The 13,335-nt window shown below is 44.2% G+C and overlaps 1 protein-coding gene across 3 annotated transcripts in view; it reads left to right on the top strand.

Moving 5' to 3' along the window:
• Window positions 1–13,335, top strand: part of LOC147197438 (muscleblind-like protein 1) — an 83,306-nt gene that overhangs the window by 33,100 nt on the left and 36,871 nt on the right. For all 3 annotated transcript variants that reach the window (XM_086125017.1, XM_086125016.1, XM_086125018.1), the window contains one exon: window positions 3,976–4,757. In XM_086125017.1, coding sequence (XP_085981143.1) covers window positions 4,584–4,757 — 174 coding nt within the window. In that variant the 5' untranslated portion in view covers window positions 3,976–4,583. The remainder of the gene's footprint in view (window positions 1–3,975; window positions 4,758–13,335) is intronic.

The following is a 13,335-nucleotide window of genomic DNA, read 5'->3' on the forward strand; positions in this document are numbered from 1 at the left end:
GAACATTCCATTGAGCTAAGACATTTATAAATCTTTGTAATTCTTTATCCTGGGGGTACTTTAAAGAAAGCACATTAATAAAACACCTGGGAGCTTGTTTAAATTGATGAAAAAAATACCATGCTGTGACTTCTTAAGATCCAATACACTTAAAAAAAATAATAATAAAAATCTAAAAAGCAAACAGCAAAACTGAGCATGATTGTTATTATTTTTAGACTATTGGTAGATTGTGTGTCGGGGCCAGTGTGTGTAGCATACTCGACAGCGTGACATCACAGGACATGTACAACAGTGGCTCCTTTAATGCCTGCCTGGACCCCGGGAGAGCAATTTGGATAAGAGATGGGCCTCCGTCCTTCGCTGACATTCTGCCCCTTTTAGTGAAGCAGCCATCCCTTTGCTCTGCTCTGTGTGTACCTTTTGTAACAATCGAACAGTCCACTTTAATCATTTAACGGTGGCAGGTAAGAGAAGAAGATGAGAAGGCATTGTCCAAATGCCTTTGATCAATGTCTCGAGCGATTGTTTCAGTGTAATGATGATTGGAGATGATCACTAGTTGTCTCGTGGACGACTGATTCACGTTTAGTGCTGTCACTGGATGTTGTACTGGAGGTCGTCTTAAGGCTCCCGTATCCCACTGAGCGGCGAAGGTTTGCGAGGGTAGTGGATGTTGATTTTCCAGGTCGCAAAGACGTTTGCCGGACGTTTGCCATCAGTTTTAATGGTCGCAAACTGTTTTTTCTTGACGGATGGAAATTTCCTTGGAAATGAGGATTTAGTTATTCATGCCCGCCTGAGAAAATATTTCAAATTTCATACATTAGTTACACTCCTAAATATACCGCAAATACCAAACTCTTGGATTACCGGTACTTGGAAAAAATGAATGGTTTACAGATGATTTGATGTCGAGAAAAATGCACCAGACATGCATATGGACATGCCCATGCAACCAAGACTTTCCATAGCTTCCAGGCAACATGGGCTAAATGTTGCTCCTCCCCAAAGCTTGTCCGTCTGTCAAGATGAATATAGTAACTTACTTTTACTTTCTCGAGACCAAATGCTATTGAGACATGACTTGGCTTCTATTTTAGGGCATTTTAGAGTGTTTTGCAAAGAATTCAAAAAGTATGAACGAGTGAGTTATTTCTTCCACTGTGGAAAAAAAAAGCAAATTTTCAGTAGATTGTTCTTTTTTTTATTATTTTATTTTATTTTATGATTTTGTGAGAGTAAGTTAAGAATGACTGGAAATTGTGATGTTAGGATATTTGAATTAGTGAATAATGAACCACAAATAGCCAGTGGATTACTGACTGTAGTTTGTTTTGGCTCCTCTGTGACTGCCGTTTACGCACGTTAATCAGTTTAACCAACACAAAACACCATTGTAAAACACTTGCTTTGAATCCAGACTATAGCAAAATCGTACACGATTGCATCGGGGCTAAATATGCTACATAAGAGGTATGGCCACCATTAAAGAAGCAAAATAAATGCGGATGGCAACCGGTGAAGTAATGTGGAAGTTATGCTTCTTGAAATCCGTTGGGAGTGGGGGGTCAGTCCAGGCCAACTAAATGCTGTGATATTTTATGTTGCTATTAATTATGTTTAATTCCATCTGCCTGGTGTTGACATGTGTGGAGTTGTTTACTTGCGATTTGAACGCATGCTGGTTATTTTATATGCTCATCCTTATCAGAGATAAGTCACTTTGAAAGGGACATGGAAAAATAAAAATAAAAATCAGATAGAGACATTAAATTGGACCTGCTCACTCGAGCTTACAGAGTAAATCTATCTTATGTTTTTGCCAAAAGACGAGGCTCATTGCGCTTCTCTTTAGATAATAGTCTGGCAAGGGCAGCCGTCTTTGCAGTGCTCCCTTAGTACAGTTCCTGCCAAATGTAGTGGGTTATTCTAACCTCAAAACACACACACACACACACACAGCTCAAAATATCATCTTTGGCCTGAAAAAGTCTTCCACCAGAAATAACACTGGCCCATTCCGGATGCAGCCACATTTTTATTGCTCATATATATATATATATATATATATATATATATATATATATATATATATATATAATTATTATTATTTTTATTTTTGGGGGGGGGGGGGTATTTATTTCTTGGCTATCCTAAGTTCGCGTGCTCTAAAAAGTGACAATCTTGTTTTTGAGTGCTGCAGAGTCACTGAAGCTTCCATCACAGAAGTGAACAGGGTTAGCCAGTCTGTGGCTAGCCTGTTAGCAGCTGTTGCTATTGGCTAATGTTAGCGATTGTGGCGTTTATATTCTCATCACACACATCCTACTTTTCGAGTTAAATCACACAAAAATCCAAAAAGAACCCTTCATGGTTTGAACTCCCAATTTCTCGTGTGACTTTCAAGGCATGTTTTCACAAATTGTTCCCTGATTCTAAATTGCATGACCTTGAGGCCATTTTTCTGCACTTTAAAACAATGTTAATGTGAGGATTTCAATAATCCCAAAGTTTCCACAGAGTAAACCATTACCATGCTGTGCTGTTGTGTTCATTGTCCCAATAATAAACGTTTTCCAGCAGTGCTAAACACATTTTGATAAAATTCATCCTCATGTCATTGTTCTTAAGTGATATCTCGCTTTTATCTAATTAAGTCAACAAAAGCCTGAAATGAATTGAAGACTTCTGCACAGGTCTGTCACATTAAAAACAAGACCAAACAAGGGAACAATAGAACGATAAGTATATTGTGTGCGTGCGTGCGTGCGTGTGTGTGTGTGTGTGTGCGTGTGTGCGTGCGTGCGTGCGTGTGTGTTTTGGGGCTGGAAACTAGCTTTAAATAAAGTACAACTAACAAGAGTGTATTCACAAACACATCTGTTGTATTGCACGGGGGATGAAGAAATGATGTAACAACATGTGGGCTGTGGGGCATGAGGGTTCTTATTGTGCAGAGTATTTTCCTTTTTTTTTCTTGTGCAAGCGGAGAGGTCGAAACGTGTTTGTCCGAGCCGATCTAATGAGGACATAGAAGATAGCGTCATCACTTTACTGTTTTCTAGCTCCCTATGAATTGAATACTCACGTCGCACTCGTCTCTTTTCTCAGTGGCCGACTGCCAACTCTGATATTACGTCGATTTCATTGCGGGATTGGGAAGATTGACAGCTAAACTGACTAAGTTAAGCAATCATTATTGGTGTGATTGAGAAGGGTAACCTAGTGATGAGCATATCTGGCCCACAGATCTGAGGTTCTTGGTTTGATACTTTTTTTTTGTTTTTGTTTTTTGTAAGTGCTTCCTCCCACATTTGTAAAACATGCTGTTTAGTTCATTGGCAGACTCTAAATTGCCCCAAGAAGTAAACGTGCGTGTGTATGCTTGTTTGTCTATAAGTGATTGGCTGGTGGGTGTTTGTCCAGGGTGTGCCCGGCCTCTCACCCAAAAGTCAAAGGCTCCAGCTCAGGAAATGGATGGATGAAGGATTCAGAGGGGATCATATATCGCTAGTAGAGCATACAAGCTAATCTTGAAAAGAAAAGACAAGTAGACCAGCTCATGTTCATTTTTATACATTAGTTTTTTTGTTTTGTTTTTTTCTGGGTAACGCGAATCAGTCAATATCAGATATGTGATCAGTTTGCGTTAGACGTGCTAAGATAAGGGCATAAAAGGTGACAGAGTGGAGAGAATTTTTTTGCAATTTTGTGACTTGGAAGCGTTATCTGTCCATTAGTGCATCTCTACTATTTATGAGTTCACTACTGTGTTAGCATCGGTTAATGACATGTTCACACTTAAGCGTACGTTCAGGATAATCTCTGTGAAAGGAACGCAAATCCATTTGTAAACCAAAGAGAATGTGTAAGACAAAACATTGGTTTGGTGCGACCGACTAAATGGTTGTGAATATCCAGCCTCTCTTTGTGTGTGTTACCCCACTGACACGATTGCCTCCTTCTCCACAGAGAGTGCCTTCTTCCCCTCCCGCCTGTGGCTCTTGGACTCCGCTGAACCCCGCCACAGTCGTCAGCGCTGCCTCGCAGGGCAGCCGACACCATCCACTGTGCCACTGATTCGCTGAAGTCAGGCCCCTCCCCTCCCCGCTTGCTTCCCTCCTGCGCAGATAAAGCCTGATGCTGAGAACGAACAGATCCAATCAGCTGTCGTGAGCGGGAAGAAGATCGTCGCTCTCGTTGTCCTCTCCACCACACCCTTTTCCTCCTCCCTCTGCTTCTTCCCGTCATGGGCCGACGCGATCAATAATGTTTTACCATCCTCTCGTCTGACAGTCGAGCTGAGCAGTGAGCCGATATCTGACCGCTAAAGGCGTCTTATTTGAGGCAAGCAGGCCCCGAGGATGGGCTACAGGTGGTAGCGACTCAAGAGGCCTCCCTTGGCTCAGATCCCAACAAAGACCCTTCGAGCCCACCCTTTCCCATGCGTCCATGTCATTGACTCATTCCTCCTCATTCGCAACACACAAGTGTGCTTATAATTGCATTCGCTGGATATACATCATTCATCATCAGCCCCCCTCGGCTGCTTCTGCAACTGCTGTCACTCTCGCTCCAAAATGGCGGTGAACGTGATGCCCATCCGTGACACAAAGTGGCTGACTTTGGAGGTGTGTCGGGAGTTTCAGAGGGGGATGTGCTCGAGGCCGGACAACGAGTGCAAGTTTGCCCACCCCGCCAAGAGCTGCCAAGTGGAAAACGGCCGAGTCATCGCCTGTTTTGACTCGCTCAAGGTGAGAGTGACAAACAACTCATCACTGCGCCATCCATCACTGCCGTCTTCACTGTTTGTTTTTTGTAGTTGTTGTTTTTTTTTTTTTACAGCTCCTAATAGAGACAACAATTGTCGGTGGTTGTTTTGTTTGAGTTGGAATCATAGTTTCCCCGGCGTTTGTGGCGTGAGCATGTTAGAAAGTTCTGCTCCTGTTTCTGAGAACGGTGGAATTTCTTTTCTTCTGCCTCTTGCTGTGAGAAGAGTGTAGCCGGGTCGATGGCCTCCACTCAGATAGATGCTGCGTCTCAATAACTGTGCTTCATCCATTCGAAACACAGAAGCGCTTTGCTAATCGTCTTCCTCATACCCACCTCACCTCCGTTCGTTAACGCTGTTGTCGACACGTGGACAGAAGTTCACTGCTGATCAACTGAACAACTTTGCTGCTGACCAAAACAGCAGCATCTACAGAAGGCACTCAAACAATCTCTCCCATGAATTAAAGTGTGGAGTCTCACAAATGTTGTAATCAAATTCTTGCAAAGATGATTCCTTGTCATGTGAAGACATTGCGGCAGCATGGTGGAATAGAAGTTAGCACATCTGCCTCGGCCTTGGCACGCTCTCCCCGTGCTTGCGTGGCGTCGAAGTTAGCGAGTATAAACTCCAGCTCCTCTCAGCAGGATATGCGGTCTAAAAAAAAATAGAAGGAGAGATGGAATTTTTATCTGAAATCCTGCTTTAATCTTGTGAGATCATGTTTGTACCATGTTTAAAAAAAAAAGTAGATGTACCATCAGTTAACAGCATTGCTAATGACCAAAGGTGCCTCACAGTCAAGAGGGTCTGGGTTTAAATCCCTCAAAATCCCCCAAACGTGCATTTAACATGCATAAATTGTGCATACCGGTGGGTGTTCATTTGGGGTTGTTTGTGTGTGGATGTCAAGCAACTGAAAGTGTCCAAGTGTACCCTGCCGCTCGCTCAATGTCAACGAAAGAGCATCCAGCTCACCCATGACCCTCAACAGGAGAATGTGTCTAGAAAATTGGCGGCTAAATATTACTTGATGCAATTATTTAAGTCCTCGTGTAAATGTGACGCTGCGACTTTACCCCCCCCCCCCAAAAAAGCTTCCCAATTGTGTGGTCAGAAAGTGTAAATTGTAGAGTGTGTTTGTTTGTGTGTTCCTATGCAAGTGGATATGAAGGTGGTCATCGCATTAACATCTGCGGATGCGATTGAGAGATTCCTTCATTGGCAGACGAGTTAAAGAGTGGGATCTCTGGCCGGGACTTTGCTGGAGGTTCCTATCACAGCAGCTGGGAGACTGTGAGAGGAGGAGGAGGGCAGCACACACTGTGTCGTTTATGTTTAGGACTATATGTAAGCGTGTGTGTTTCATTTTGAGGTCACGCAGCATAGTGGGGTGTTCTCGGAAAGCTAAGCAATTGACTCTATTTTTTGCCCTGGCATTGGGACAACACACTCCCACTGTGCAGCTCCACTTTCTCGTTTACCCCAAGATGAGAGGAAGGAAAATACAGCAGGGAGGGATAGACGTGGACGCTCAATGAATGAAGTGGACAGGTTGTGTAAATGCGCTTTAAGGTAAAGCGGGGGGGGGGTTTCCTACTGGGAGTTATTGCAGTTTGAATAAAGTCCCCAGGGGGCCATACTAAATTTCTGAAAGTGGATTAGACTGCTAACTGTTGGCAATTATTCATAATGTCATATTATATGAGTGTTTTGGGATGGGCAGTTCAGTAAACTAGTGTTTCGAATGTTTGCCCCACAAAGATCTGAGGTTAGGGGGTTGAAATGTGAATTGAAAGTGAAGACTCAAAATTGTATTTAGGAATATCTGAACTGGGTCAATGAGGAGACGCCATAAGGTGTGGGACAAACTTAGCTGGAAAGTTTGATCATTTCCCAGCCAACAGGAAACTCTCCTAACACAGCTCCACGAGCGCCGATCTTGACATAGAGCGCTTTGTGTGAAGTTGTTCTCATCCTTAGGAGATCCATATGTCACATCCAAAGCAGGTTTGTTTAAAAACATATCCGAAACTCAAAAAAAATAAAATAGAATAAACAATTAAATAAACAAGAAAAGCCAAAACAAACTGTTCTGCGCTGCGCTGTAACTTGCCTCGTCTGATTTTCCGAGGGCTTTATCGCAAGCATGTTAGTTTCCTGAACTGCATCTATCTTAAAACTAACCGTTGGAGACAAGGTAAAGGGTTAAGTGAGGAGGTGGCGCGACGCCCGGTGACATCACCCTTTGCACACAAGTGCTTCACTGCTGCGAGTCTCAATTGGGCACAGGACATCGTAATTCCAGTGTTCTATTTAGCAGTGAGTACCGTGTAATTTGGCTCCTATCTGATTGGCAAGCCACGTAATCGGAGAGCCGAGCTGGAAGTCCGTCAAACTGACTGTAGCTTACCTTGGCTTAAAGCTGAGCCTGTTTCTGCTTCAGCTGGACTCTGTATTCCTATCGTTATTATTGTAAATGGGGCCTGTCTGGTTGCTGGGATGCCTGTGCAGGGTTCGGTAGGTACAGGTAAGACGGGATTGGACGAATGGAGTCTGCCGAGGCCTGCTTAGATCATGAAAACAGACCCTGCTCTCAGTGCCAGGGCATTCCACAGCATGCCTCTCTGACAGTTTGATATATCTGCTTTATCTGCACATGGACTCTTTCCGCACATCCGGGCTTGGAGGGGGGGCTGCGAGGAAGATGTGCGGTTTTAGACCAAATGTCCTTCAATTTAGAAAGATCAGTGTGCAAATGGTGAGCAACAAGCCTAACCCAGTGGACGAGATGCAGGATCCACATCAGCCATTTGCTCTGTTATACCCCTTTCCCACTGCCGCAAAACCACGGGTAAACACGCTTTTTTTGGGCAGTGGGAAAGGCTCACTGGCCAGTGTCGATCCGTGTGCACCAGCACGCCATCGGAGGCGGGTTGTGATCGCCTCCGCTTGCAGTTTGAAAGCCTAACACGGTACTTCCCGGTAATTACGTGATGACATCGGGCGTACGTGATGCGTCATAACATCGCGCGCCATCGACCTCGTATATAGCACGCCCCCACAACAAAGCTAGGAGATCGCCCTTTAAGCTGTTGTCTCAGTAGTAGCAGAGAGTTGATCCTCCGCTGCTTTTCGACCGTTTTGAGGGCGGTAAAAAGCATGATAAAAGAAAGAACACTCGCTTCCATGTTGCTTTGTTTACCACCAAGAAATCTGTCGCACTATCATCTACGCAATCACAGCGTGGTGACGTAGCCAGACGCAAAGTGGAGGAAGGGGGGGGGGGGGGCTGCAGAATCGCCTTCTGTTGATCAATGGGAAACGGACAAGATGCCAATTGGTTGCGTGTCGCCACGGATCACTACTACCCACTAATTTCAGTGGGAAAGCGGTATTATTCACACCGATGGGTGAATATATGACTAGAGAGCACAGGGAGAAACATGTGGGGCCAATGTGCGGGCGACTACACCATCATAGGTTCACTCATTCACTCCCAAAGACGTTTTTAAACGTCTTTTCAGACTTGGTCCAGAATTGGCTGGTACTGAATGAGTTAACCAGTTCGGTATGAATCCCCCAAGAACACACTTAGAAGGCTCCGTTTAAAAGACTTTCATGAATTTCATGGCTGCCCTTTGACTGATTGGCAACCAGCTCTCGGTGTAGGCTGCCTCGCGCCCAAAGTCACTTGGGATAGGCTCCAGTTTTCAGTGACACTGATCAGGACAGGCCTTATAGGAAATGGATTTGATGCATGGCAAAAACGCAAACCATTGGACCGAACACCAGTCACCAACGATACAAATCAAAGCGCTTTGCTCACAAAAAGATGCTCGATATTCGCTCTGAATGAGAGTGCTATCAAGTCAATGGTTATGGAAGTAAAACAGGAAGGGGGCAGCGTGGGAGCAACTCTCACTAGGATCAAGGATCTTAGAATGTTCCTCATACTTCATCGTAACATTTTTATGTTCGCTTCTTGTGCTCTCCTTCTCTTGCCATACCTTCTTTCATGACATTAACTCACTTTAAGGTAACACCGCGCAGTCTCGAGGTCAGACATTCATTGCAGGTACTTCACACAGTAGCGGCGTGTTGTGTAACACTTACTGGCGATGCTTGAAAATGTGGACAGAATCATTCATCGGCACATTCAAAACTCTCAGTCACTCGTGTGTGTGTGTGTGTGTGTGCGAGCGCTTCATAAAATGCTGCACATGGGATTTAGACCTTTTTGCAATGGAGAGGTACTCATGCTCCTTTAATCTGCTCTCCCTCATTCTCTTCTCGTCTGCTTCTGTTAATCCGTCAGCCGCATCCACGACATTACTTTGTATTGTATTTATTTATTTATTTTGTACCCTAGCCAAACATTGGGGAGAAATGAAGGATGCATGATGGGCCATTTGCCCGCGTGGAGTACTTGGGTGTCAGTGCAAGAACTCATTGGTTTTTAAAACGATGGCCATGATGGCTTAGGTCAAACGGGTGCACACTTTTCTCCAGCTAACCAGCTAACAACCGTTCAAGGCTTATTTGTCTCTGTCAAAGAGAGGAGAACCCTATTAAATTTTAATGAGATTGAGATGGACGCTGAAGCTAAAGTCGTTCGCCCACAGTCAATGGCTTTCGACACGCATTATACATTTGCTTTGGTGTATCTATTTTGTGTTACATTGTTGTCCCTTTATTCAGTTACACTTTCATTTTCATCTTCGAAAGTTGATTGCAAGGCAATTTGTGTGGCTGGGGAGTGATGATTTTCATTGCGTTCACCTTCTTGAAGACAAAAAGCTTGTTGAAAACATTTGGGTGTCTGTGTGTTTCGGTTTCGTTCGTGCGAGGGGCCGTTCCGGCTGTTGCTCATCGTGGCGTGTGTGCGTGCGGGCACACGTGTGTATATGCTGCCGCGATCGACCGTCAGTTTGGTCGCTTCAAAAGTTGATCTTCGGTCAAAAAAGTTTGCCCTATGTGGCAAGCTGACCCAAGTAGTAAGTAACCGCTGCAGCTCGAATGCCTGCTTCGAGTGGCAACAACGGAATACAAGCCAGATTTGAAGAGGATTGTTCAAGAGAAGGAATGCCAGAAGTCCCTGCACTAAGGTGCTAAGCAACAAGCATAGTGAGAGAAAAACATTCTAATATTTGTTTGTAGACTTGGTTGAAGTGAGAGTTTGTGCGGGTGACAAGGTGAGACAGTGCACACAATATTCATTGTTGAAAATGACCTGCCTGTGGTCTTAGTACTGTAGGAGTCAATTTCTGTCATTATCATGTTGGTCCGTGACATTTACAATAAATCTGGCTGAGCAGAGGTTTGTGTGTGTGTGTGTGTGTGTGTGTGTGTGAGGAAGGGTTGCGGTGATTTTTGTGTGCCCATGTGTATGATGTGGCTCTTTGCAGTAACACAGTAAAAAAATGGCTCTTAGTCTCTGATTGGTTGGCCACCCCTGTATTAGATGTTCCAATCCAAATTCTTGCGCTTGTCCTGCCATATCCATATTTGTAAGAACCTTTGAATTGGAACATGTAGCCATGCAATGACATCATCCTTCAAATACAAACTTGGGAGGATCCATCCCTTAAAATGGAATCCAGATATTATCAAGATGCTGAAGCTGAAGTGAGTTGTGTGCGTATGTTTAAATGCGTGATTTATGTGTGACTGATCGTCAAAACAATGTCTGGCCCGATCCAAATCCATTTTTTGATGATACATACGCGGGCCGAGCTGAGCAGGATCAATCCTGTGTGATCCTTTAGTTCTTATAGCCCACACAAGACATTACGAAAGGAGGCTTTTACTTGCGGAGGGCAGACAGCTGCTATCAACGTTGTCTCACTCGATTCGAGCGCCCCTCCCGACGCCCCTTGAAAGTTCTCCTCTAAATGTCTCCATATCCTCAGAGAGGCTTGGCTCCGTTTTTTACATCCATCTGCAGTTACGCAGCCTGAGCACGCGGACGCATCCATCTTAAAAGATGCCACGTCACCAGGGAGACATGGCAGAACAACATCAGAGCCAAAATACGCACAGTGGCGTTCAGTTAAGAACTTTATGATTGTCCGCGGTCACCTTTTCGAGATCGGACAACATGTTTCCTGTGACTGCTACTCAAATGTATCAACTCGAGGCGTTAGAGCGGTGACATCAGCATGTCTGAGCGCTGAGTCGTGATGTCCCGCCAATGCCGCCGCCGCCGCCACTGCTGTAGTTGTGAACAGAATATCCAATCAGTTCTCATTAGTCTGTCTGGTTCCTGTCGAAATCCTCCTTGGCACCCTTTACCTCGCTGTCCCATTCTTTGTAATTCTGTGGGAGTGTCGCAGATTTAAACAAACCTTTCAATTAGACTGCAGACAAATAAACTGTAATGGGGCAGAGGTGGGAAGGCAGATGGAGAGGGAGCAACGGAACATGAACACCCCTGAGGACGCCCATCCATCTGCTAACTAGTTTCTCTTTTTTTTTCTTTTTTTTTTGCTTGTCCCGCAGCAGCTTTGTGCATCTGTCTGCTCGTGTTCGCGACGTCTTGTCTTCCATTTAAATGTCGCTGACCCTCTGCTCTTTATTTGATCCTGCGGAATCTGGCCGCGGTGCACGTATCGTTTGCTTTCACTCCCGCAACACATAAACACACAAACTATTGCAGGTTCACACACGTATTGATGCATACTCGAAATACAGCGAGTGAAAATGCAAGAAAAGATTCAGCTTGCACTTCACTTCATCCAAAAGATATTTGATGGACTTATTCCATCGCAAGTTCAGCGAGCGGGGTTCACACACACGGATTTTTAAAATATTTTTAAATAGCGAGTGACCTCAAAAGAGGACATGGTGCAAAATAGGACAAAGAGGAAGAAGTCACCGTAGAAGATGAAATCTTTGTCATTTTTCATGAACTCCGTGTTGGCTACAGATGTTGGATCCATCCATCCATTTTCTGATCCGCTTATCATCACAAGGGTCACGGGGGGTACTGGAGCCCAGCCGTCTCCGGGCAGTAGGCGGGGGACACCATGAAATGGTTGCCAGCCAATCGCAAGGCACACTTCAAAGAACAACCATTCGTGCTCAGAATCACACCAAGGGACAATTTAGTGTGTGTGCCACACAAGTTTTTGGAATGTGGGAGGAAACCGGAGTACCCGGAGAAAACCCACGCAAGAACCGGGAGAACATGCAAACTCCACACAGCAAGGCTGGAGCCGCAATCAAACCCTGCACCTATGAGGCCGGCGTGCTAACCAGTGGCCCACTGTGCCGCCCTGGCCACAAATGTTTACAGTATATTCCACAGTATAAATTTTGCATTTTAAGGTTGTCGCCCCTGTTTTCTGAACAGTTCGGGTTGGGAGAAAAAACATTTTGAACATGCCCCACACCGCTGTATAATCGCTCAGGATAGTCTTTCAGAGACATCTGATCATCAAGCCTTTACTGACTTTGATCCTATAGGTGGGGTAGAATGCTCCAATTAGGCTCAGTTGGTGGTGCCTGGACCCCACTTGAGCAACAGAAAAGGGCCGTCCGCCCCTAAAGTCCATCAAGTCATTCATTTTCTAGTCCGCTTATCCTGTTCAGGACTGTGGTTGAGCTGAAATGAAAAGGCAGACTACACCCTGGAATGGTGTAGTCTGTCAGTTTGGAAGCTTATAATGCTCCAAAATGTCTTGGAATTAAGATGAAATAAATCTAGTCCAAGTGCGAATGGATTCATTGATTGAAAAGAAGAGCTGCGTCCTAAGATTTTTGTTGATAGAAGTGAGCAAGTGATCTCAGTGTAGGAGTGTCCTGCTGCTAAATAACAAGCATGACCCCAGGAAGGAAATGACAAGTCATTCCTGGCACTCTATATTCCGGTCTTGCCAAGCATTTAATTGGTCTGAAATCTCACACATAACAACTCTTTTTTTTTTTGTTTTTTTTTGGATTGTTTAAATTTAAAAAAAAGAATCTTTTCAATTGATTGTCATGGCTACAGCAATCTATCCGGTGACAGTCTGTATCTGATTTCTATGGAGCAGGAAAAATATGCCGGTACAATATCTGTTTGGGAAAAGTTTTAGGTTGCACATAAAAACAACAAAACCAGAAGCTACAAGGCCTGTTAATCGGACTTTGCATCAATGTGCTTTTTGTCATTATGGCAGCCAATGGAACAGTTCAACCACCAAGAATAGTAATGGCACTCATCTGCCAGCTTATTTTTCAGCCTCTAAAAAAACGTTTTGGAGCGTGATTACGACAAAAATGGTTGGACAAAAACAATTTTGACCATGATCACGGTCGAGACTCGACAAATTAATATTGTACAATGGCTCAACCCCATTCTAAAAAGTTTGATCATTGCCTATGTTATATAGTAAAACAATAAATGTAACAAAATGATCTCCAAACATTTTAATCTAATTTCGACCATATTTTAAAACATAAATGATGAACTACTGATCATCCTTGGCAACACTTAGCCCTGACCCGACACATAAAGTCTCTCTGCTGAGATGTATCACGTCAACATACCTGACATCAATTACTACTTTCCTATTAGC

The sequence above is a fragment of the Hippocampus guttulatus genome, chromosome 12 (genome assembly GCF_054856545.1).
Source record: "Hippocampus guttulatus isolate MCC_2025c chromosome 12, RoL_Hgut_1.0, whole genome shotgun sequence".
NCBI lineage: Eukaryota > Metazoa > Chordata > Actinopteri > Syngnathiformes > Syngnathidae > Hippocampus > Hippocampus guttulatus.